General features: G+C 41.3%; 1 protein-coding gene across 1 annotated transcript in view; it reads right to left on the minus strand.

Annotated features, from left to right (window-relative positions):
* LOC108695901 (SH3 and multiple ankyrin repeat domains protein 1) overlaps window positions 1–26,799 on the minus strand; it is a 56,593-nt gene that overhangs the window by 15,454 nt on the left and 14,340 nt on the right. The window contains exons 4-12 of the mRNA XM_041569075.1: window positions 24,713–24,821; window positions 22,179–22,330; window positions 12,227–12,394; window positions 11,970–12,086; window positions 8,907–8,984; window positions 8,062–8,128; window positions 7,425–7,707; window positions 4,170–4,333; window positions 284–397 (exon numbers count right to left, since the gene is read on the minus strand). Of these exons, the coding sequence (XP_041425009.1) occupies window positions 284–397; window positions 4,170–4,333; window positions 7,425–7,707; window positions 8,062–8,128; window positions 8,907–8,984; window positions 11,970–12,086; window positions 12,227–12,394; window positions 22,179–22,330; window positions 24,713–24,821 (1,252 nt within the window). The remainder of the gene's footprint in view (window positions 1–283; window positions 398–4,169; window positions 4,334–7,424; window positions 7,708–8,061; window positions 8,129–8,906; window positions 8,985–11,969; window positions 12,087–12,226; window positions 12,395–22,178; window positions 22,331–24,712; window positions 24,822–26,799) is intronic.

Here is a 26,799-nt window from a genome sequence, read left to right on the forward strand (position 1 = left end):
TTAAGGAAAGATATGTTATCCAGGAAACCCCTGGTCCCAGGCATTCTGGATAATAGGTCCAATACTTGTACTATACTTAAAAAGAAGCAACCAAACAGAGTGTATTTACCTTTAATTTCTGGAGCGGCTAAAGCTTCCCTGTGTCTCTTCATACACTTCCCATTCCCCGCAGTGAGTTTTATAGAGATACTTTTTCAGTGCATTCAGCAATAGATTTATTTCAGACCATTAGACTGTTAATGACTCGGGCAAAATGATACCATTGTAAGTGAAGCTACAATACCTTGTTTTCCTTCCTGTGGTTTTGTAGGTATTTCTTCTACACAGTCTGACGGGAACCAGCCGGTGCGACCTTTGGCATTTCCTTCCCAGAATCCTCCTTCTCCCACACTTAGAACTGTAGAAAAGAAGGGGCATTGCTTTGAGAATTCACAAAGGAAGAAGAGTCCAGAAACAACTTATGTGGTTGGAAGTCTGTACTAAAGACATTATGGCAGTACCTCTGTGGGTTCTATTTGATGAAGGTTGAGATGACTTTAAGGAGTAAAAACTTTAAAGATGAAAGTGGGTGATTTAGAACCTATTGGGCATGAAGTGTTGAGCAGAGATATTGGGAAAACAGGTAGATGCACTGGGTGTTGTTAGGATAATAACATTGTGGGCATATTAAAGGAAGGGGAGGATTCACAACCAGTTTCTTGGATCCAACTAAAGGTGGATGCAGAACCAGATCCTAGTGAAGGTGTCGCCTATCGAAGATGTAGCCCTGGGAGGCCTTAAGATGTCCAGGATGGAGCACCCTAATGAGTAAAGTAGGTGATATAGAACCTATTGTCCATTAGGTGAAGACTGTAGAGCAGAGATAGTGGGAGAGCAGATAGGAGCCCTGCATGATGTTAGGATAGGTGGCATCCTGGGCTTATTGAAGGCAGGAGCGGATTTACACCACCAGTTTCTCGGACCCAGGCAATGGTAGATGCAGAACTAGATCCTGGTGAAGGTGTCACCTACTGAGGGACAAGAGGCCCTAAGATGTCCAAGACGGAGAGCCAACAGCCAATGTGAGGCCTAGAGGCTGTTTTAGTTGCTTCAGTAGCACAAGAGTAGGATTAGAACCATGGTGATGTCCACATGCATAGGGATCTGAGCATTGTAGACTTATGTTAAATTTGCAGTACTTAACCTTCAGTGCCCTGTACAAGCTCATGGCCTACTTGCCAACCATTCTGAATATGCCAGGAAAGTCTTAGCAAGCTGGCTGAAAATGTGCATTTATTGGAACTATAGAGTAAAGAAGCTATACCGACAATGGTTCCATTTTAGGCAACATGCTCAAGAATTGTGGCTTACAAGAATGTGGGAAGGGTTCTGAGTAACTTGGGGGGAGCGTGTTTGGGCATTATTGAATGTGCTTAAGGCAGACTGGGCAAAGTCTACATTGTCCCAAAATGTTGATTTCTATTCTGACACTGTATTGAAAAATAGTGCAGCTTATAGGAAAAGAAGCATAGCGGCCTGGCCTACATTTACAAGGAGACAGATATAAGCAAAAAAAGAATACAGAAGGATATACAAATACAGAAGAAGAAGGGGGTTAACAGGTACTGTCCAATTCTAGTACTGTTGTCATAATTGTGAGTTTGTTATGTCCATAAATACTAAAGATTCTAGCAATTAGCAGCAGTAATTAACAATGAATATGGCCTATTGTTAAAACAATACAATACCACCCCCTTGTGGAGGAAAATGTAATTGATGATCTGTTCTTAAAGGAGAAATAAACCCTAAAAATGAATATGGTTAAAAATTTAATATTTTACATATTGACCTTATTGTACCAGCCTAAAGTTTCAGCTTGTCAATAGCAGCAATGATCCAGGACTTCAAACTTGTCACAGGGGGTCACCATCTTGGAAAGTGTCTGTGACACTCACATGCTCAGTGGGCTCTGAGCAGCTGTTGAGAAGCTAAGGTTAGGGGTCGTCACTAATTAACAAGCAGAAAATGAGGTTGGTCTGTAATATAAGCTGATGCTACAGGGCTGATTATTAAATTCTGGTGCTAATTTTACTGGTTTCTGTGTTGCCATGTAGTAATTATCTGTATTAATTACTAATCAGCCTTATATTGTGACATTTCTATTCTATGTGTACTGTATATTGTGAGTGGGTCCCTAAGCTCAGTAAGTGACAACAGCACAGAGCATGTGCAGTGAATCAGCAGAAAAGAAGATGAGGAGCTACTGGGGCATCTTTGGAGACACAGATCTTTACTGCTAAAGGGCTGTGATTGCCTTGGGCTGGTACAGCTTTGGGAGGACCCCCTTTTCTAGATCAATGCTACTAACTATGTGTAAAACCAGGGGGGAGCACTTCTACAAAATTAATCATCAAAGCCTGCACTCTAAAGGTAAAAGCAATTAGTTTAGCCCAGCATCTGATATTCATTAGAGTTGATGATTTATTTAAATCTATTTTTTTTTCTGTAGAAAGAGATAAAAGGCAGATATAATAGGTTAGGTGCATCAGCCAGATACAAAATAATTGGCATTAGAACACTGCAGAGCTGAACAGCACATCCCTCCCGGCTCTGCTAACTGATCCATGTCTCTGCTTTATACACCCACTAACAAGTAGCCCACTAAAAGATGTCAAGCTCAAGTGCTCACAGTTAAGTCCACATGTCTGTCTTTTGTAGTGGTATAATTCTGGGGCATATCAGGGCTAACGCAATATCAGCTTCTCTATTCTCAAGACTTGTGCTTTCTGTGGAATGCAGGTCAATGATATAAACTATAACAATTAGGCCACTAGAGGGCACTGTTGCACAGTAAATTTAAATGAGCTTTGGTCCTTGGGGTGAACCTGATAAAAGGTATAAAAGGGCAAGAGAGCGGCAAAATGTTAGCAGTAAGTGCAAGCCATTAATAGTAAATGTTATCATCAGGGCAAGATATTAAGAGTAAAGAAATAGTATGGTACTAAACTGGCAGCATTAGAACAAAACAGAGTAGCAAAATGAACTCTAAATATTAATGTTGATAATTCTTCGATCTTGTCGTTGAAGCACACTTCCCAGCACCCACCCACAAGATAATAGAGAAGCCTCATCATACAGACTTATTAAAGGAATTAGAAATTGATGTGATATTGCTCAGAGCTGTCTTTAAAGGGCATGTAAAGTCTAAAATAGAATAAGGCTAGAAATGCTGTATTTTGTATACTAAATATAAACATGAACTTACTGCACCACAAGCCTAATCAAACAAATGATTTATGTTTTCAAAGTTGGCTACAGGGGGGTCACCATCTTGTAACTTTGTTAAACATCTTTGCAAGACTAAGACTGTGCACATGCTCAGTGTGGTCTGGGCTGCTTAGGGATCGTCATAAACAAAGCTGCTTGAGTTCTGCTGGCTGGGAAGTAAGTGGGGGGCTCGCCCTGCTGTTCATAAGTATGATTGTTTCCCTGCTCAGCAGTTAGGGAAAGTCTGACAATTCCTATCCACAGCAGTAAATAAAGGGAGAATTTCACTGCATACAGTCAGGTTTCTTATAAAAACGGTACACATTTTTTAATTAAAGTATATAGGAGATAGGTTTATTTTTTCATTAAAGAAAGTAAAAATGGGATTTTATTTTTTTGCCTTTATATGCATTTTAAAGCTCTTTTGCAATTGACATTATATTTCTCCCTAAATTTCAAGATATTACCATGTTTTACACTGCTAATATGATGAAATTGAAACAACAGCGCCACCTGCTGATCAAATCTGCCAACTGTGCAACAGTCCCCCCTGACTGTCGCACAGTTGGCAGATTTGCAGGGAAGAGATGTTTCTCTGATCTTTCCTAAGGGGAGCAACACCAGAAGAGTTCCATGTTCTGAAATTTTCCCCTGAACCAGCAGGTGGCACTGTTATTTCAAATTCATCATATCAGCAACGTAAAATTGCTAATATTTTGAAGTCTTGAAAAATAAATGATCACTAATGGCTAAAGTGCTTCAAAGAGGGCCCAGAGCAATTTTATGTTCACTTATCTTGAGGTTTAACATTTCCTTTAAAGTTACACAGACACGGGGATTCGTGCATGTTTGAAGCAGAAGGATTAATATGAAGCCATCCTCCCATTGCAAGACTATAGATGGGGAATTTAGGTTTTACATACCTTTGACTTTTTCTCCTTTGCTGAGGGATATCTCTCCTTCGCCTTGCGATTGGTAAGGTTTCACCACCACAAACGTGCGCCCTGGCACTGCCGAGTACAACTTGCGTTTTGAGCGATGATTGGAGGTCGCATTAGCAGGGGGATCTTTGGTAGAACCACTAGAACTACACAAAAATATATAAATGAGGGGTATAAACTAAAACCATATAATACTGAAAAGGGTATTTGTACGAAGAAAAAGTCCTTATAAACCCATATATGCTCTTGTCTGAAGACATCTACACGAGCATCAGTTTCTTCTAAAGCAATGGATCTTTATTTTACCCAGTATCAAGGATTTAAACTTGGGTTTCCTCTAAACTCTCTTGCAATTGACATTAATTATTTACACTGCTAATATGGCACAAGCACCCTTTGTCATTTTGTTCAGGCAGGTTTATGTGACAAAGTGTGATGATGAAGTCTATGTAATCGAGCAGATTAGATTCTGGAGACACTTTCTGTCATCATGTCCAGCACTTGCCTGGACAGAACAGCAGAGGGTGCTCCAGTTACACATTCCACAATATTAGTCACCAACTGCTAATATCATGAAATGTAATAATAAATGAAAATTTATTACATTTATTATTACAATTTATTATTATTACATTTATTATTACAATTTATTATTACAATTATGAAGGGCTCAGATGTTATATAGGTGGGTACCCATGACAGTGGTAATTTGTGTTCCTCTGTGGCATTCTAAGTTCCATGTGTTCATGAGCAGTGTGTAGGACTAGCCAATGGCAAGTAGTATTGGTGGAACTCACCTCAAAGATGAGAGATAGGTTAGTAAGCATGGGCAGCCTTGGCTCCAGTGAGGAGGATTATGGGCCATAGACCATCTTGGCCATACAGTTGGGGATATGGCCTGTAGGTTCAGGTAACACCCTGGAGCATGAGGTGCTATAGGAGCAGAACACTGTTGAGCGGCATCTTCCAACAAGGAATGGTTTACAGGCACCAATGGATTCAGTACACACCCACTAAAGCTGGGCATACACTAAGGGTATGATCTTGCCAAACAAGAGTAGCCATTATTGGCATCAACTCATTGGACCAAAACGGTTGATTCCATAATCTGGCCCCCACCAATGATCAGATCATAATGGGAACCCATAAAGGAAACCTATCAGGAGAACACCTACACCAGTTTGCTAAAGGGATTCCTAACCTGTCCAATAGATATATGGATTGATAGGTCCCATACAAAGGTCTGCCTAGAAGGTGCTATTCCCCACAATCCTCCTCATTGGAGCTAAGGCTGCCCAGGCTTACTAACCTCTCTCACCTCTAAAGAGGAGCTCCACCAATACTATCTGCCATTGGCTATTCATAGGGCTTCCTTTTCCCTAGGAAAATCCATGAATTGACTCATTCATCCTACCTATTCGCCACACATCTGACTGTCCGCTAAATGCCTTGGCCAGAGTGGGTGTATGAGGTCATTATATTTATAGTAGATTACTTCTTATATATCAACAGGGTTATGGTTGGCATTGCTGCCTTGCAGTACTTTGGTCCCAAATTCAGTTCAAGCCAGAGAACTATCTGCAAGGAGTTTGTATGTACCCCTTGTGTCTATGTGAGTACTCTAGTTACGACCCACACTCCAAACACAAACAGGCGGATTAACTGGTTCCTGATAACATTGAATCTGCTGTCTGCGCATGTGATAGGGACCTTAGCTTGTAAGCTCCACTGGGCTGATGCACAATCATAGTGAAGTACTGCAGAATACAGTATAGCAGCACTTTATAAATAAAGGATAATAATACATTTTTTGGTCACAGTCTACTCCTCCATGGCTCCTTCATATAGGAAGCAATATATCCATAGATTCCTGGGAAACATAGACTGAAAACAAAGAAGTATTGACTACAATGCTGTTCACATTCGCCATTCACATAGTCTACTTACTATTGGATCTTGGTTAGAGGGCTTTTAGTGAGATTGAGTTCAGATATAGTAAAAGAGAGACACGTCAAATGTTTTCCATAACTAGTTTCTTGTTAATTTAGAATTTATAATGTTATCATTGTTTTGGAACTGCATATATATATATATATATATATATATATATATATATATATATATATATATTATTCATCTATAAATATATATATATGTAAGCTGTAAATATGCATCCGAAAAGCTGTTTTGCTCAATAAAAGATGAACAATTCATAACATGGCGTGCATGCAATTTTCGGTGCTATATATATATATTCTGTCAAACAGTCTGCTTGCTTATTCCAAAACTCAATAAAAAGTATTTGAAAAGACTGAAAGGAAGCAATAGATTGAGCACTTTGAATCAAAAAAAGCATTTCTATCAGAGAATAAATGATGTGACACAGCCATACAGTACAGTAGATCTCATTAATAGTCAATCAGTCAGAGCCTGGGATGTTCAGCAAACAAACTCATGTTTAATGTATTCCAGATATTCATGCATGCATAACTAGCAATGTGCCGACCCACCAGAGATAAAGGCTTTCTGTGCTATCCATGCTTACTCTGAAGACTTGATGTTAACCACAGGGGTTAATGTTGGGTGTATTAGGGGGAATGTCAGCATGACATTAGTTTAAGGACTTTAGAAAGCTTTAGCAATTTAGAGAGATCATGTTTCTGGTTCAGGAGAGCTTACAATCTAATTCCCATATCCTGAACCAGGGCTGGACTAGGCCGGTGGGTCACTGGGAAAAAATCCAGTGGGTCCCAGCCTTCATGGGCCCCGCAAGCCCAAACCTTCGCCCTGCACCATGACCTCTGACCTCCTTACCTGGCCCCTGCCACAACCGCAAGAAGAAAAAGATGGGGGCGGGGGTTGCAGCTTGGGAAGGGCGCCAGAGGGGGCCTTTTCATCTGCGGCTGAGGGCCCAGGGGGCCCTGAGGTATCTTTTCCGGTAGGCCCCGGTCTGACACTGTCCTGAACACTGGGGAACATGCAATCAGGATGTGTGGTCCCCAGCACTGCGTCACCAATGTGCCACCTTAATACCACATTAATAAGAACATTCTGTGCTGAGGAATCTTTTTAAAGCCCTGGCCATTATCTCAGTTCTTTTTCCTCTTTCAGAGGGCAATATGACTTTCAGTCTTCCCCTTCATACAAAAAAGAAGGTCACTTTAGACATAGATGTAGTGCAATGGGCTGCATCATGGCAGCTGGGGGATTTTGAATATAAATAGTAACTTGGATTACCTGGGTCGTCCACGTGGCTGCTTCTTGGATTCCTCTGTGTGTCGGCCTCTTGAAGGTGACCGGCTTCGAGCACCACGTGGGCTACTGGAGCTGCGAAGAGTTCCCCCTGAGGCCTTTTGTCCCTGTAGAGTGACAGTGTTGGCAGTAGATGCTGAGAAGACCATCCAGTCAGGCATTGAGAGGCTGTTGTCGCTGTTGGCTCGATGAAGAACGTGGGGCACCGACAGCGCTTTGCCCCCTTCCCTACGATGCATTGCATAGGAAGGAGATTCCTGGAAGGGAACTACAGAAACAGAGAGTATTATTCATTAATGTGACCTCATTTCATAGATAATCTTCCTTAGGGAACTGGGGTGCTCACTAGAACTGGTTAAGACCCTCTTTAATATATTTGTGTTACAAACCTTCCCTATAGCTTTCCCTTAAATCTGACAGCATTCCTAACTAATAAGAGATATTCTATTAGCACCTTATGGTGTGGCATCTCATTAAAACGCCAGTCCCCTGCCAATCCCATCATTGTGCCGTCACTGATTGCTTAGATAAGTGATAGGTTGTCTGAAATTAAGTCATAACCCACATAATTGCTAAGCAGTTATCATTCCCTTATCCCTCCCTATACTAGATACATACTCACCAACATCACTGTCTCTGTGGCTTTTTATTAACTCCCCCAGCTCAAAATTTCCTGAAATAACTGCAACCTGCAGAAAAGGTAAATCAGAGGGTTAAAGGAGTCAGGAAAACAAAGACAGAGAATTAAAAAAGGGGATGTGTTTAGAAAAGAAAACTCTGGGGATTGAACTAAACAAGAAATGCATGAATGCAACTTTGTGATAGCGAGAAAGCACTGAGCTGTGACAAATTATCCTAAATTATGCAGAATCGTGTAGCCAGGGAAACAAGGAGGTTATGGAAATGAACAAAGAAAATATTTCCAGATATTTAAGTGATTGAAGGTCAGTAACAGAATGCCAATACTGCACAAGGTATCACTGTATGGGCACAGCACAGTATGGATTCATCAGCTTGGGACAGGCCATCAAGATAACAGTCAACATATGTTGCCAATATCATAGTTAAGGAGATTCCTTCTGGATGAGAGATATAGGGTTTGTCCGTTGGATCTTTAGACCATGGATAGGCAATATAACCCTTCCATATCTCCTAAAGATTGAAGGTCGATAGATATTGCACTAATAGTTTAGGAGATACCTTCTGGATGAAGGAAGAGCATAAAGAAGCTTATGGTGCACCAAAAGAGATAAAGGGTTTGTCCGATGGGTCTTTAGACCATGGATAACCAATATAAAGCCAATATAAAGTGCTATAGGTATTGCACTTTCTAAATCTTTTACTTTAGAAGCCCATGTGCAATGTGTAGATGTTACAATACATATCAGAACCTTTGCTCCAAGAACAGTGTTACTGGAGAGGAACTTTTTAACCACCACCACCCCAAAGACAGAAGATGATCCAAACCTGGAATGGGGTCTGCCCACTGTGGTTTTTTATGTCTTTACTTGCACCCCGGTACAGCAGAATTCGGGTGCAGCTTTCCTGCAGGTTTGGGGAAAGAGAGAGAGAAAACAATTACAGAATATCGGGGTTATAAAACAAGAGTCATCTTGCTGCAAATATCCCAAACTTGATATAAAGACATACAAAAAATAGGATAAAGACACTTTCCCATTTCTGTCTTAATTGCTGAATAGCATGATGATGCAAATGGATCTTTTTATATGAAATTATATAGTGCAACGAGACACGCCATCTGAGCCGAATGTCTACATGAAATTTGCTCCATCTGTACCTGCACTTTGTAGTGGTTTCTTTAAAAAATAAGTTCAATACACACTGTTCTCATTTGTGATTTTCAGAATATTAATATAGAGTTTGTAGGCATTTTCCCCAGCAGAGGGCAACAGAATTCCTTCTCTCAGGCAAAGATTTTAAATGAAAACAAATAGGATAGAAAGTAAAGCAGGAAAGACACACTTTTTGAGAAGTAAGGTTAGGAAGTAAGTTAGGAAGACAAGGAAAGGAAACGCAATTTAGAAAATTATTAGAGATGGACAGAACCCATCAAGCAGAAGTCTCTATGAAGCCAAGTTATGGAAAGAAGGAAGAAAAGAAGAAAGGGAGCAAGGAAGAGGAAAGGAGGAAACATTACATGTATGAAGGGAGAAGAAACTGGTGGTAGTTGGGAGGGGAAACAAAAATGATACACTCTGGGAAAACAAAAACTAGGGAAGGCAAAAAAGGAAACAAGAAGTTAAAGGAGATATTGAAAGACTTGAAACAGGATTAATGGGAAAGAAAACTAGGACAGAAAGGAAGTTCAGCAAGGAAGGGAAGAAAGCAGAATTAGGGAAGAAAGGTACAATAGTTCAGCAAGAAATGAATAGAAAGGAATATAATGGGAAACGGACAGGTAATTCATAGAATGATTCCTGTGTAGTAATAAACGTTCCCAATGTTCCCAAAGTAAAATTTTAGTATGTTATAGAATGGCAAATTCTAAGTAACTTTTCAATTAGTCTTAATTATTAATTATTTGCCTTTTTCTTCTGACTCTTTCCAGCTTCAAATGGGGGTCACTGACCCCATCTAAAAACAAATGCTCTGTAAGGCTACACATTTATTGTTATTGCTACTTTTTTATTAGTCATCTTTCTATTCAGGCCTCTCCTCTTCATATTCCAGTCTCTTATTCAAATCAGTGCATGGTTGTTAGGGTACCGTAATTTGGACCCTAGAAACCAGATTGCGGAAATAGCAGAAGTAAATTGTAGAGTCGTTGAATCAAAAGCTCCACTTCAATGTGGGAATATCGGGGAGAGATCTGCTAGTTTGTGACATCGCCAAACGATTGAATATCCCTGTGTATGGCCACCTTAAGCTATTTAAGTTACGGTTCACCTTGCAGTGTTTTTGCATCATTAGGATTAAGTGGGAGTCATTACCAGGGCCAAATGTTGTACTGCGCTTATACACTTGATGGCTGGAGATACAATGCTTCCAGCCAGTTACATAAATTAACATATATATATATATATATATATATATATATATATATATATATATATATATATATATATATATATATATATATATATATATGAAAGCAGCAAGTAAGTTGCAGGTAAAACCTAGTCCCTTTGTAAAATGTATAATGAAGCAATAGAATTCTTAATGAATCAGATAAAATTGAGCATAGGACTGGCCAGATATGGGATGACTTTGACGTAGTTGGCCAGCTTAAATATATTGCAATATATGGACAAACAATCCCTGTGTTGTTTAAAGGGTAAGGCATTTTTTAGTAGCAGTATGCAGAAAATGTCGCTGTCTTAAATATATTGATAATGGGTTGAGTGCAGAGGACTCTTGTATTTGACTATATGTATTTTGTGGTCACAGCCTCATTGCACCCCCGCCTAATGTTTTTAAAAAATAGTGGTGAGCACAACTTTCCCTTGTTTGTTATATATATATATATATATATATATATATATAGGTACAAGGCCATATTTAATAGGCGAAGGAGAAATGTAAAGCCTGCACTATGGAGCTTACAATCTAAGTGCGGCATGCTAACAGCCACATTTGTTGGATATCATAGATAGAGTTTGCACTGATGCATCTAGATAGACATGGACATGACCTTGATGAAAGGAGGCATTATCCCCTTGTTTAATGAAGTAAATGACCAATGTTGTGGTTATGCATAGAGTACTGGCTTAAAGGGATTCTGTCATGATTTTTATGGTGTAGTTTTTAATTCTAAGTGACACTGTTTACACTGTAAATTATTCACTTTTCCATATAAAATGTTATTCCTGAACCAACAAGTGTCATTTTAATTTAGTTGTAATATTAGTGTGTAGGCAGCCAGCTCAGGTCATTTTGCCAGGTCACATGCTTTCAGAAAGAGCCAGTGCTGCACTATGGAACTGCTTTCTGGCTGTTGTTTCTTCTACTCCCTGTAACTGAAGGAGGCATAGTGGGACTTGTTTTTTTACTATTGAGTGTTGTTCTTATATGTACCAGGGAGCTGTTATCTTGTATTAGGGAGCTGCTGGTACCTTCCCAGTTATTAGGCTGCTGGGGGAGGGAGGGGGTGATGTCACTCCAACTTGCAGTACAGCAGTAAAGAGTGACTACAGTTTATCAGAGCACAAGTCACAAGACTGGGGGCACCTGGGAAAGTGACGGTATGTCTAGCCCCATGTCAAATTCCAAAATTAGATATTTTAAAAAAAACTGGTGGCTCTTTTGAAAAAGGGATTTCAGTGCAGAAGTCTGCTGGAGCAGCAATATTAACTGATGTGTTTTGAAAAAAAAAACACATTTTCCTGTTCCAGTATCCCTTTAATGAAGGCAGTGGAGACAGGTTTGGTTGGTCTTTAGAGATGGAGACACCACTCATATAGTTGAAAGTAGAAAGCAAAGACCTTGTAGATCACACTGCCCATCGCTGGATGTTATCAGCACCATTTTGCATAAATCTGATGATCGGATCTTCATGGAGTGGCTACTGACCTTGTTGTACAGGGCACAGATATGCAGAGCCGTGTTCCCTGAAGCATTCTGGGAAGCAGGATCAGCACCGTAAAACAGCAGATGCTCCAGATGTTGTGAGTGGCCATGTTGGCAAGCCTGCGGGACAGACAAAGCAGGAGAACAATAGCCTGAAGGTTCTTTTGTTCATAATCTATATGAGCATGCGCTTTTTTTAACATCTAATATAATGATCATGAATTATGTTTAATTAAAGTGACAGGACTAATCCTCATTACCTGATGGCTCTCCTGCCAGCCATTTTCATCCGTCGTACCAATAAACGCTCGGTTGTAGAGCAACAATTCACAACACCGGGGATCACCTCCAACCATAGCAGTATGGTAAAGCGGAGTTAAGCCTCGGCGGTCCTTGTGATTTGGGGAACCACCCAGGTCTAACAGGGTCTGCATGAAAAAAAATGTACATCTTAACAACAAAATGTGGGTAGACTATTTGAAGAAAAACACTGGTCTACATTGGCAGTGCTTGTGATCAGCTGTGGTGCCTTATGCAGATAAAAATAGATGCCTCCAAGCTGCAGATTTGCATTTCACACACATGTCAGGTTGATGTGGTTAGGAATGGGGCAAAGGGAGCTGTGCAGGGGACCTTATTGTTAAAAAGGCTTTAGTTCTTCTTTAAAGTATGTATGTGTTTACTACACCTGCTATCCCACAGTCATACTCCCTTCCCAGAGACTATTATCCACTGTTAATATAGGCACCATCTCTCCCTACAGTACTATACCTGCTATCCCACAGTCACACTCCCTTCCCAGAGACTATTATCCCACTGTTACTATAGGCACCATCTCTCCCTACTATACCTGCTATCCCACAGCCACAGTTCCTTCCCAGAGACTATTATCCACTGTTACTATAGGCAACAGCTCTCCCTACTATACCTGGTATCTCACAGTCACACTCCCTTCCCAGATACTATTATCCCACTGTTACTATAGGCACCATCTCTCCCTAATATACCTGCTATCCCACAGTCACACTCCCTTCCCAGAGACTATTATCCACTGTTACTATAGGCACCATCTCTCCCTACTATACCTGCTATCCCACAGTCACACTCCCTTCCCAGAGACTATTATCCCACTGTTACTATAGACACATCTCTCCCTACTATACCTGCTATCCCACAGCCACAGTTCCTTCCCAGAGACTATTATCCACTGTTACTATAGGCAACAGCTCTCCCTACTATACCTGCTATCCCACAGTCACACTCCCTTCCCAGAGACTATTATCCCACTGTTACTATAGACACATCTCTCCCTACTATACCTGCTATCCCACAGCCACAGTCCCTTCCCAGAGACTATTATCCCACTGTTACTATAGGCACCATCTCTCCCTACTATACCTGCTATCCCACAGTCACACTCCCTTCCCAGAGACTATTATCCCACTGTTACTATAGGCACCATCTCTCCCTACTATACCTGCTATCCCACAGTCACACTCGCTTCCCAGAGACTATTATCCCACTGTTACTATAGACACTATTTCTCCCTACTATACCTGCTGTCCCCCAGCTACAGTCCCTCCCCAGAGACTATGGCTGAGTGCAGTTGCTTCTGTTGGACCCCCCTGAAAAACAGCTCGGGCCCTGTCACATGTTCTACCCGGAGAATGTTATGGAAGTGGAGAGATGAAGCTCATTTCGAGATGTATGATCTCTTTTTAACTCTATCTATCTAACTTCTATTTTTTCTTTGTTACAACTGACCTCAATATGCTTTATTCTCATTTGCTCCTATGGCAACTAGGTAGATATTGTTTAGAGTTGGGCTGAAAAAGACATTGCGGAGTTCAAATCCCTTTTTTTTTTCTTTACTCCATAGTGTGTTAATCATGCGGCTTTATATTATGTCTCTTCTGTGAGAAAAGGAGGGCATCATATACCTAAAATGTTGCCATGGCAACAACTACCCCCCTCTGACAATTACCCTCTTCCACTGATATAGTTGTTGTTAAGCTGCATGCCAGCATCTGAGTGATACTTAGTGGTGATTAGGCCCTGGACTAAATGGACTTCCCAGGCTAAATTATTTGTAAAGTAGTGCCCTTTAATTGTCTGTGCACTACAACTCCGAGCACCCCTATTGCTTTAAATTTAATGCTGGGAGTTGTATTGTGGCAACAACTAAATTATATACTATAATATACTGTAAGTGGCACAACTAGGTGTTAGTGGTCCCCCAGAAAATTCAATCTAGGGCCCCAAAACATTGCTAAATTGACATAGTCTACAGAGATATATTGAAATTGCTGATTAATTAGGGCCTTACTGGGCCCTCTACACTCCTGCCCCCCCCCCAGAAACAACAGGGTCTGCTTCGTTACACCCTGGGTATGGCCCATATACTGAGTTAGTGGGTTACATCTTCACATGCAGATACTGCATAGCATAACAGAATGCGGTGCCCAAAGCCAAGACCCCCCTCTCTTTAAAAACAGTGTCCCTGCTGTGCCAGACATGGAGTGCTTGGATTAAATCTACATTAGCTGTGCATGGATCTTTCCTACCCACGGGGCCGACAATAATAAATGGAAATTCAGGCAGAATTTCCGCAACGGCTCTTGCTTTTTCCATGATGCTGAGGATATGATCTCTGCAGGGGTGCAGATACTGAGGGTCACTTCTCAGCCCAGAAAGGGGAGAGAGTTAGGCACAATGAGAAGCAAAGCAGTGATCCAAACATCTGCTACTCCAAAGCAAAGAAAAAACAAGCAGATTGAAGTCAATGGAAGGGAAATAAGTAAATATCTGTATAAATTGATAAATCTAATCAATCAATCTAATAAATGTAGATATCCTGGTCTGATCTTTCTGGATCCTTTGAAAATCCTCTCAACTGCACTAGGGTGCCCTTAAAGGTGTTGTTCACCTTTAAATTAACTTTAAGTGTCATGTAGAGAATGATATTCTGAGACAATTTCCATTTGGTTTTCATTTTTTATTATTTGTGTTTTTTGAGTTATTTCAGCAGCTCTTTTTTCAGCAAACTGGTTGCTGGAGTCAAAATTACATAGTAAGTTAGATTGAAAAAAAAACACGTCCATCAACCTTAAGTCTGTATATATTACCTGCCTAACTGACAGTTGATCCAGAGAAAGGCAAAAAAAAAACCCATCTGAAACCTTCCTTCCTTACTCCAAGATGACTCCATCTGAACAGTCCCTGGATCAGCTTGTACTATGAGCTATCTCCCATAACCCTGTATTCCCTCACTTGCTCCCTTCTTAAAGCTATCTAATGTATCAGCCTGTACAACTCATTCAGGGAGAGACTGGAATATGAATAGGAGAGGCCTGAATAGAAAGGTGATTAGTAAAAAGTAGCAATAACAATACATTTGTAGCCTTACAAAGCATTTGTTTTTATATGGAGTCAGTGCCCCCCATATGAAAGCTGGAAAGGGTCAGAAGAAAAAAGCTAATAATTAAAAAAAACTATAAAAAGTGAATGAAGACCAATTGAAAAGTTGCTCATAACTAGGCATTCTATAACATACTAAAAGTTAACATAAAAGTGAACCATCCCTTTAAGGATATGCAAGTTTTAATTACCCAGTGGCCTTATTTATTTAAGTATGGGCAATCTGGAATGCCAGATCTGTCTGCAACAAACTCACCGCTATGCACAACCATTTCATTGCAAATTCCTTTAACCTACTCGCACTTACTGAAACCTGGCTTTCTCTTACCGACACTGCCTCACCTACTGCCCTGTCCTATGGAGGCCCATACATGGAGAGATCCGCTCGTTTGGCGATGTCGCCAAATGAGCGGATCTCCCTCCGATATGCCCACCTTGAGGTGGGCAATATCGGGCTGATCTGATCGTGGGCCCTAGGGCCCAACGATCGGATCCTAGCGAACGCAAACGGGCGGTCGGATTGCGGGACCGCATCAACGAACAGATGCGGCCACGATCTGACGGGATTTTTAATCCCATCCGATCGAGATCTGGCCGACTTTCTGCCAGATCTCGATCGGGGAAGCCCGTCGGGGGCCCCATACACGGGCCAATAAGCTGCCGACTCGGTCTGTCGGCAGCTTTTATCGGCCCGTGTATGGCCACCTTTACTCATACTCCCAGACCTGGTAACAGAGCTGGAGGTGGGGTAGGTTTGCTTCTCTCTCTCTTCCCGCTGTACTTTTAAAGTTCTTCCACCTGTTCCCTCTCTATCATTCTCCTCATTTGAGGCTCACTGCATTAGGCTCTTTTCTCCTGTTTCACTCTGCATTGCTGTTATATATCAACCACCAGGACCAACTGCACAATTTCTGGACAACTTTGCTGCCAGGCTTCCTTACTTTCTTTTCATCTAACATCCCATCCATCATATTAGGTGACTTTAATATACCCCTTAACAACATTAACAACCCTTCTATCACTAACCTCCTCCCTAGGCTTATCTTTGTGCTCAGACTCCCCCTCTCACTCCAATGGTAATGCTCTGGATCTCATATTTACCAGACTCTGTTCAACCACCAATTTTACTAACTCACCATTTCCCCTCTCTGATCACAATATGCTCACATTTCAACTCTCACTAACTCCCTCCTCACCCCCTGCTATTCCCCAAACACGTACTTACCGTGACTTGCAAGCTGTAGACGTGTCACATCTCTCTTCTTCCTTTGACTCTCTTCACTCTAATATCTCAGCCATCTCATGTCCTAATGTGGCTACCTCTGTCTACTATAGTACTCTCACCACTGCCCTTAATGAGCTTGCTCCTACAAAAATTAACGTGCTGGACCCAAACCACTTCAACCTTGGCATACTGCTCATACAAAAGCACTCCAAAGACACTCGAGTGCACTTGAGCGTCGCTGGCGGAAATCCCGCTCAGAATCAGACTTATGGAGCTACAAATCTGCCCTGCGCTCCTATAACACCAGCCTCTTCCAAGCCAAACAAACATACTTTACTTCACTCATTAACTCCCTTTCTAAAATACCAGCACAAATTTTCTCCACCTTTAACACTCTCCTTTCCCCTTCTCCACCCCCTCCATGCACATCTGTCTCTGCTTGATATTGCTGAGCACTTCAAAAACAAAATTGACACTATCAGAAGGGACATACCACTACTCAACCCCCTTAGACTTCCACCACCCTCCCTCCACATTCCCCAGTCTCTCCTGTGCTCCTTCACCCCTGTCACTGATGATGAAGTCTCAAAGCTTTTGGCCCCTTCTCACCTTACCACCTGCCCACTTCATCCAATTCCCTCAAAACGTCTCCTCAATACCAATCCTTGTCAAAGCCTTAACTCACCTATTTAATCTTTCGCTCTCAACTGGACTGTTTCCTTCTCAACTAAAACATTCTCTTGTTACCCTCATTCTTAAAAAAAACCCTCTCTTGATCCCTCCAATCTTGACAACCTCCAACCTATCTCTCTGCTACCTTTCATCTCTAAACTACTTGAGCGCCTAGTCTAGAACCGACTAACCTCATTCCTCTATGACAATAACCTGCTGGACCATACAATATGACTTTAAGCCACAACACTCCACTCAAACTGCCCTGACCCGACTAACTTTTGACCTTTTAACCGCTAAAGCCAATAATCACTCACTACTAATACTGCTTGATCTCTCAGCTGCATTTGACACTGTAGATCACCCTCTCAGTTTCCAGTCACTCCATTCGCTTGGCCTTCGTGACACAGCCCTGTCCTGGTTCTCTTCTTACATCACCAATCGTTCCTTCAGTGTCTCCTACAACGGAGTAGCATCTTCTCCCCTACCTCTTTCTGTTGGGGTTACTTAAGGCTCTGTCCTGGGACCCTTACTATTCTCCCTCTATACTTCCTCCCTTGGCAAATTAATCAACTCATATGGTTTCCACTACCACCTCTAGGCTGACGATACTCAGATCTATCTCTCATCTCCTGATCTCAACAAAGAACTCCTAACTCGCGTCTCCTCCTGCCTGTTCGTTATCTCTTGGATGTTGCAACGCTACCTCAAATTAAACCTCTCAAAAACTGAAATGGTTCTCTTTCCTCCAACTAACACCAGTAACATCCCGGAAGTGTCCATCATAGCTAACATTTCCACTATCATCCCTCTCCTAAGGCCCGGTGCCTTGGGGTTATCCTAGGTTCTGCCCTGTCATTCACTCCTCATATCCAGTCACTTATTAAATCATGTCACTTCCACCTAAGGAACATATCCAAAATACGATCATTTATCACCCAAGATGCTGCCAAAATTTTTATTCACTCTCTTGTCATATCATGTCTAGACTACTGTAACTCTCTTTTAATTGGCCTTCCCCTCCAGAGACTGTCACCTCTCCAGTCCATAATGAACACTGCTGCGAGGCTCATACACCTCAGCAACCGCTCCTCCTCTGCCTCGCCATTCTGTCAATCCCTGCACTGGCTTCCGCTACCTTTCATAATATACTTCAAATTAATGACCCTGACATTCAAAGCACTTCATAACTCTGCCCCACCCTACATCTCTGAACTCATCTCTATATACTCACCCAACCACTTACTACGCTCCTCTACTGACCTGCTACTCAACTGTTCTCTCATTACCTCCTCACATGCTCACATTCAAGACTTTGCAAGGGCTGCACCCCTCCTCTGGAACTCTCTCCCATGGTCTGTCTGACTTTCTCCCAACCTTTCTGCTTTCAAGAAATCTCTTAAAACGCACTTCTTTTGAGAAGCCTACCCTCACTCTGCTTAACTACCAAATGCAACCACATTTCTCACCCACTTAATTCGATCTTGCCCACTCCCATACCTTGTGTATTACCCTTCCCTTTAGAGTGTAAGCTCTTTCTGCATAGGGCCGGTATTGATTGTGATGTACTGTATGTAACTCCAAATGTTCTATGTATATAATTCATGTGATTTAGTTGTATAATCACATTAACTTTACAGTGCTACGCAATATGTTGGCGCTATATAAATACATGTTAATAATATTAATAATAATTAAAGGTGCAAAATGTCATAAAAACAAAATATGATGTTATTCTGCACTTTGCAAATTGCCCAACAAGTTAAGGCCAGAGGTTGTAGGCAGGCAGCACCCGGGGTCCTTTAAATACCCCCTAGCTAAGTAGGTTGCCATACTATATGTTTTTAACCTAAGTCTTGAGGCTTATTAACTGACATGACATAAGGCAGAATTGATATATACGCAGTCACTATGGTACTCTTAGCTGCTAACAAGCCATGTACTGAGTATAGAGGGCTACGTGAGCCATTCACATTTATCCTCTTTTAGGATGACAGAGAATATGCAGGGCCTTTGCCCCTTGTCTCCTAATTGGTTAACTGTAACCCAGTACACTAATGGTTTGGCTGTGAGTAATGCATGCACTCATAAAGTCTATTCTTTATCCTTTATTAATATAGCACCAACATGTTCTGCCAGAATATACTTATAACTTTTTTTGCTGTGGGACCTTGCCAGGTCAACGGAGGGCCAGCACCACTATTGCAGTGTAAATTAATTACAGGAGTGCGGTTGATCTAATACATCACTGCCAGAATATACATCATTCACATCAGTCCCTTCCCCAGTGGAGCTTACAATCTAAGGTCCCTATCATTTTCACACTAGGGTCGATTCTCGCAGGAGCCAATTAACCAGCGAGAGTGGGAGAGATCCAGAGTACCTGGGAGAAACCCATATAGACATGGAGAGAACCTACAGATAGTGCCCTGGCTGGAATAGAACTGCTATCTACTTCTATCCACCATGCCTCTGATTGTGTAAATGAGTAACCTTCTCACTGCAATGCCCAATACCCAAAATATATACGCTTCAATTACAAATGCCTTTACTGTTTTGCAGGCAGTGACTGCATTGCTCTTTAACAAAATTCTTGCAAACACCATGCTTGGTGCTGTATACAAACACTTTAATGGAAGTGGATTTTGCAGCTCAGAAGTAATTAACAATGGAACACACTCCTTTTACTCAAGTACCAGAGGACAACATTGCCATTCTAGCATCCCAGCATCACATTACACAGCCTCCTGCCTTTAATCCAGTGTATACTTCTAGCAAACACTTTCCTAATTTCTTTTTTCCAATTATAAGGCACTAATGGAAATTTGGTTAGTGTTTCAGTAAACTTACTACTCTAACCTATAAATAGAATCCTTTGTTCAAACAGAGATCATGAGCGCTGTAAACACAACATCCAAGTTGCTGCCAGGCTTTGAGATAAGGAGCAGCTGTAGCCAGCTAACCAAAATGGCCAGAAGGTGGAGCTGTTCTTTCAAATTTGTCATATTGGCATCTTAAAAACTGCTAATAACATGTAAACTAGAAAAAAAATAATGAATGTCAATTGCAAAAGTGCTTAGAAAAGTGCTCTAATTGATTTAACATTAATTTCTGTTTAAGGTTTACATTTTCTGTAATTGAAAGTATGTTAGATGCAAGCCCTATTTAACGAGCTCATGTTATCGTGACCCTGCAAGGTCATTTTTCTAAAAAAAAAAAATTAAAAATTTGGCTGGACAAACCAGTTTTGCCAATGAAGTGAAGGACAGTCAGTTTATCCTACTATTTTCATACTTCAACTCTAAGCCATATAATGGAGGAGCCTATTTACTAATTTTACTAATGGTACATGGTGCAATAAATAAATTTTCTATACATTTTTATAGCAGAATCTGTGATAAGAAGCAGTTTGCACCAAGGATTAGCTGTGTTGCACGCTCATCTGACACTGATATTGCACATTACAGGGCTGATACAATTGTCTGACAGGCAGATTTACTTTCACTTGGACCAGAAAGCTCTTATTGATGTATAAATCACCCAGGGTGACAGTGACGGGGACAGATGGAATTAAACAATAATCATTGCTGCTTATATCAGTTTGCAGGTGATATCAATCACTGATACCAGTAGGGTGAGTGGATAAAGGATACTGAGTACACCAGTTGTACAGCAATGTATATTCCACAGCTTTCTCTTGGGGTAAAACAACTGTCACAACAGAATAAATCCACAGCTTAGAGCTTGATAAATGAGACCCATTTACACCAAACCTTTCCTACAGCTCATTCTATTCCAGGCAATTTACAACAGGCAAGGGCAACTTGAGTACCTACATATAGTACTTGGTTATTGGGGGATGAAGGGAATTGTAGTTTTACTATATCTGCTTTACTACTCCTGATTCACAGGGACACCAAGCAGCTGGTTTGTTCACTCTTCAAAAGTAAAGCAAGTGACTAGGAATCAGCAGAAAACAAGATAGGGAGCTACTGGGGGATCTCCAGAGGCATTTTGGGTTGTTACAGAAGCCCAAAACATAACAGGGGTCATCAATCTTTGGGTTTTGGCAAATGCCAGAGGGGCTGCTGTAAGGTCTCATAGACTATTTAGTGTGCTGGTGGGAGGCTTTTGGGACTTCTGTATAGTTGGAATATCTAAATAGCCACTTCTTGTATATGTTGTACAAACTGCTGTAATTCTATGAGCAAATTTAGAGCTTGTTGTAACATTTTCCAACCCACCATAATATTGGGAAGCGGGTCCGATGTGTCCATGTATAGGACAATTTCACACAGGTGATTGGCTGTTGTTGAGGTGCATGACCATACTATCATTGCACAAAATGCCTGGGATCACACAAAATTATATGGCTGGTCATTATATGGCTGATCAATTTATTCATTTGCAGATGGAAAGGGTGAACTGCAAGACAACAGTGAAACTCCCTTGTGCCTGTAAGCGCTTTGCTCTGCACATTTATAATCCAGGAAAAGGTGCAGAGCTCAGCAAATGCTACAGGCACAAGTGTTCAGCTGATGGGTCCTAAGGGGCCGAGAGCTTTAGGGCTCTTGCACTTATGCCAGTGCCTTTAGTAAATGATCCCTTATTGCTAATAGGGGCTATATTAGGAGCATTGCAAAGAGCATGATATGATATCTGACCAATTTTCAGGCAGATATTGGTCAAACCCCCCCCCCCCAAGGGCTCTATGTATGGACCAATAATCTGCTGAATCGGTTTGGAGGGACTGAGATTTATCAGCCCGTGTATGGCCATCTTAAGGCACTGGCTGTATGAAAGATGTGCCTATGTATTTACAGTATGGCATGCAGGTTCCATTGCCACGGTTTTTAACAACATGCCTTGAGCAGCAAGTTCAAGAGACAATACCATACCATTAGGCCATTGTAGTTGCGGGAGCAAACAGCCTTGTGCAAAGCCGTCATGCCATCCCGAGATCGGAAGTCGATGTGGGCACCTCCCAGGCACAGCATCCTAATGACATCCACAGTTCCCTCAAGCTGAGAAGCCAGTGTCAAGGGGGTCTCTAAGGGGGAAAAAAACAGCACCAATTAATGAGATGCTATGGGCAGCAAAACTGTCAAAACTGTGCCAAAGATGAGCAACTGTTATTTAAATGCCACTGGCACTTAATATGCATGTATATATTTCAGCCTATTTATACAGAGATATAAAATGACATTTTGTTTTATCCTGCTAGACTGAAAGCAGGAGATTGAAATACCAAACACGTATCTGTTACTTCGTGCCTCTGCCTCAATCCCCTTACCTGCCCTCAGACATTATTTGGGCAAGATGGCTAGTATGAAGAATGATATTGTGCTCCTCTACTCCACCTAGCCCACGGGTCTTACCAGGGCTTCGAATAGGGTTAGGCAAGAGCCATGGGCACAGCTGGTGTGGCAGTTGGAGGGTGAACAAGTGAAATGAGCAAGAAGGCAAAGCAATATAGCCTTATACTACTTGGCCCCACTATGGTTCTCACCTTACCTCATGACAGAAGCACCCCAGCACTACAGTACAGACTCTACTAGGCTGCCACTAACCTACACACTCTCGATCCCTAACTGGCGAGAAATCGCCCTGTGATTCTACTCCAAATACTCACTTCTTGTGTGACTCTTAGCCTGTTACCCTTTTTTGTCCTGTGATCTCTTGATTAAGTATATATCATCTATACATTTGGATAAAGGTTAACAGAGCACAAACCTGCTTCCTTGTCTATTGCTAGTTTAATACGACATTTGATTTGCCAGCTTGCCGGTCGACTTGATACAGTTGAGCCTGCCGGCTAAACTGTAGTACCATTGATGACGTTATTATTCTATTGAGCTGCACGGTTGCAGGCAAGTGTAACGGCGACTCTGCTAATCTATTGTTCAATTGTCACCCGTGACATAACTTTCTATTGACCTCTTTGGTTCTGTTCTGCTGATACTGTAAATGAATACTGAATTCCTGAAAGAGAACCTCATGAATTTATATAAACCTGAGAAGCATGCAATGAACCTTAAAAGTAGGGGAACGCAACTTGACTCCCTCAGGCTGTTGCTTTCTAGGAAACTGTCAATTGCCAACAGCTAGAGCACCAAACATCTATTATTCTGAATAATGAATTTTGTCGTAAATAAAAAAGAGATGTCTCTGTTTCTAAAACAGGAGTATGCTTTATAGCTGGTGTCTGCTTGGCTATCCTTCCACCATATGTCTCATTTGGGCCCTCTTTACATCTTGTGTCAGTTATTGGTTGTTTTTCTAGGTAAACTTGTATGTTTAATGTATACACACATTTAGGGGCAGATTCACGGGAGGAGGGGGTCATTCTTCCACTGTATAGAGCACTTGTAAGGCCCCATCTAGAATATGCCGTACAGTTTTGGTCTCCATCACTCATCATTGATGAAAAACCGTAGACTTCTATATAAATTCCGATATTTCGATATAAATTTCAATTCGATGGTCGAATTTTGAAGTATTTTTGACTTCGAAATTAGACACTTGATAATTATGCCCCTTATTGTACAGCTATGCAAAATATGTTGGCACTTTATAAATATGCGATTATGATAATAATAATAATAATAATACGGTACTAATTGGAGCTTTTGGGAGCACAGAGAACGGAACCTTTCTCGTTGAATGCAACACAGCCTGCATTTGTCAGCACTGTATTCATGAGAGGCAGGAGGGGGTCCCCCAATCTATACCCTAACTTTCATTTCATTTTATTCATATGTACAAGTTACAGGGTGGCAAAGGACACAGGTGACAAATATACAGAGCACAACCAGGTCTGGGGAGGAAGTTCTGCCTGAATGAAACTAAGGGGCAAGTTCCTGCAATTGCCCTATTGCATTTTTCTTTATAAATTACATTTGGATTCTTCAGAGTTTCAGAGGCAAGAACGTCCTCCTTTGAACATTCCATGGACAGTCATAGGTTCTAAAAATATTAATGAATAGGCAAGTGAGCCCAAGATAGAACTGTCCCCTGATTCTCTGAAGAACACAGAGAAGATTGACTGCAGCCATACATGAAAACTGTAGAGCTGCAATGGAGGTCACCATGATCCCTTTAAAAATGACACACACCTTCATGACCTTGAAATGGCAGTTTTCTTCCCCCCAACTTGACAGTATACATGGCATTCACACTAATTGCTTGACATTTGACAGGATATTAATTACTGAACCTGTTTAATTTTCCATTATGTCAGGAATCTAATATCAACAATCTAGGTGACATGATTTTATAACCATTGTTTCTATTATCTCATGATAAAGTGCATGCCTTTGCTTCTCTGTTATAATAAATATGAAGCCAACAGGGGTGCGTGGGTTTAAAATTTGATTATGGCTAAAATACAAACTGCTATCCTCTACAAATGAGCTTCCGTGTTTGCAGTTACCTCCAGTTTCCGAATCATGAAAGTTGGGATCTAGGCCTTTGTCCAGCAAGCGGGCCACTTTCTCAGCAGAACCGTGCTGCACATACTCCAAGAACTTCTTCAGACCAGCCTAAGGTAAGAAGTAAAGAATGAGTGTTACGGAGACTTTCCAACTAGCACAGTTGTACAAGAGCAATTTGTCTGTATTTGCTGAATTTTTATAGAATGTTCTCTAAAGGACAGATATTTTCCTAGATTTCTCTGGCCTTTCAACCCTATTTTGTGCCTCTTTTTTTGATGGGTATTTAGACAGGGCTGAGGGCCTTTATTCAGACTCAGCAGATACAAGATATTAATTCAAACCAATCAATAGGAGAATATCACAGCACAACTTACAAGCAGCTCAGTGTGCAGGGAACAGCTGCTCCTGCTCTCTGTATGCGGCACATATTGTCAGGGCCACAATTAAAGCGTGCCTCCCCTTCGTCATACGCTAAAGATCTAATCTATCAAGCATAATGATAGTTATGCTGTGCCCAAGTGTTTCCCAATTGCCAGGTTCTTGCCTCGGTAACATTCATTTTAATCAGTAAATTTCTCGCTTCCCAACTCTCGAAGGATTTCAGCCACTTATTAGTCCACATTGGGCTATACAGAATTACAGGCAAGTCAAGAGATGAGAGAGAGGCCTAACAACTACAAGGGGCAGATTTACTAAAGGGCGAAGTGGCTAATGCTAACGACTTTTTAGACGACAATTCGATTCACTAAAGTGCGGATTTTACTGAGCATTACCTCTTTCGCCAGAGTTGACTTCACCAACTCAGACCTGATAAATGAAGCTACATCTTCCTCAATCTCATGTCACTTTCATCATATCCTGTCTGCCAAAAATGCATTAAAGTGCAAAAACGCTGGCGACTTTTTGTTTTTTTAAGTGTGATTGCCTGCAAAGTCCTGAACTTTTTTGGGTTAACATTTTTCCCCAGACATTTGAGGGCCATGAAACATTGATTTTACAGTAGGCTCATGTCTAGAGCATTATATGTTCTTTTGTCTTTATTAAGGTTCCTTGGACATTTGTAATAAAAAGTGACCACTTTAAGCATTTGCACCAACATCTCTAATAAAGACGTCCATACAACTTTAATGTACCCGCCCTAATTGATCTAAGCGTAAGATCACATCGACTTTTCGCTAGGCATAAACGAACGTAAGTGAATCTTAGCTATAAAATGCTCGCACTAAAGAGGTATCGCTAGTGAAAAGTCGCCTGCGTTCGCCGCCCAGGACGAAACTTCAAACTTAAGTGGTAAAGAATTTGTGCCTGGCAAAGTGGTGGGAAGTGTGTGAATCGGTCGCTGGCGACAATTCACCCTTTAGTAAATCTGCCCCCAAGTCTGTTTCTTGTTGAGTTAACAGTTTAGGTTTAAGTGAGGAACAACATGGAAATTCTGTGACTTGTCCTAGACCATAGTAAGGGCAGAGAGAGGAATTGCAGCTTATTCTGGAACCTTGTGCCTTGAAAGTTGAGTGACAAGGCTGAAATAAAACTGAGCTATTTGAGGAGTGCAGCCATGAGCTGGAACAATTCAGTAAGGCAAAATGAGGACTCAAGAGCATTAAGGAGATCAACAATTCCTAAACTGTCAGTCCATCTTCACTTATGAGGCTCAGCTGCAAATTTGAAAAGGCCTAAGTGGACTTTTGCACATGTACTCCAGCAGCTAGCACTACATAGACACAGTAACCATGCCATTCTATGCTTTAAAACATAAGCTAAAGGGATTTGATTTAATATAGCTAAGATAAAACATTGCATTCCACCTCTTTGGGTTAAATCTCCTCCCGAGGAGCCAAAGTAATCATGCATGCACCAGTAATGTGGGCACACTCCTGTAACTACTGTCATTTTATTTTTCATAAAATCTTAAATGGGTGAAACCAGGGTACTGAATCAGTGGAAATGAGCAAGGAGCTCTTCGAATTTCTTTTGCATTTAATGGAACTCATTAACCAAAGGACACCAGAGGGCAGGGAAGTGTGCTTGAGCAACATTTCATCTGGGGTTACCAGCTTTACCGGCTCTAAAACTGAAATATGTGGCC

The sequence above is a fragment of the Xenopus laevis genome, chromosome 7L (genome assembly GCF_017654675.1).
Source record: "Xenopus laevis strain J_2021 chromosome 7L, Xenopus_laevis_v10.1, whole genome shotgun sequence".
NCBI classification, from domain to species: Eukaryota; Metazoa; Chordata; class Amphibia; order Anura; family Pipidae; genus Xenopus; species Xenopus laevis.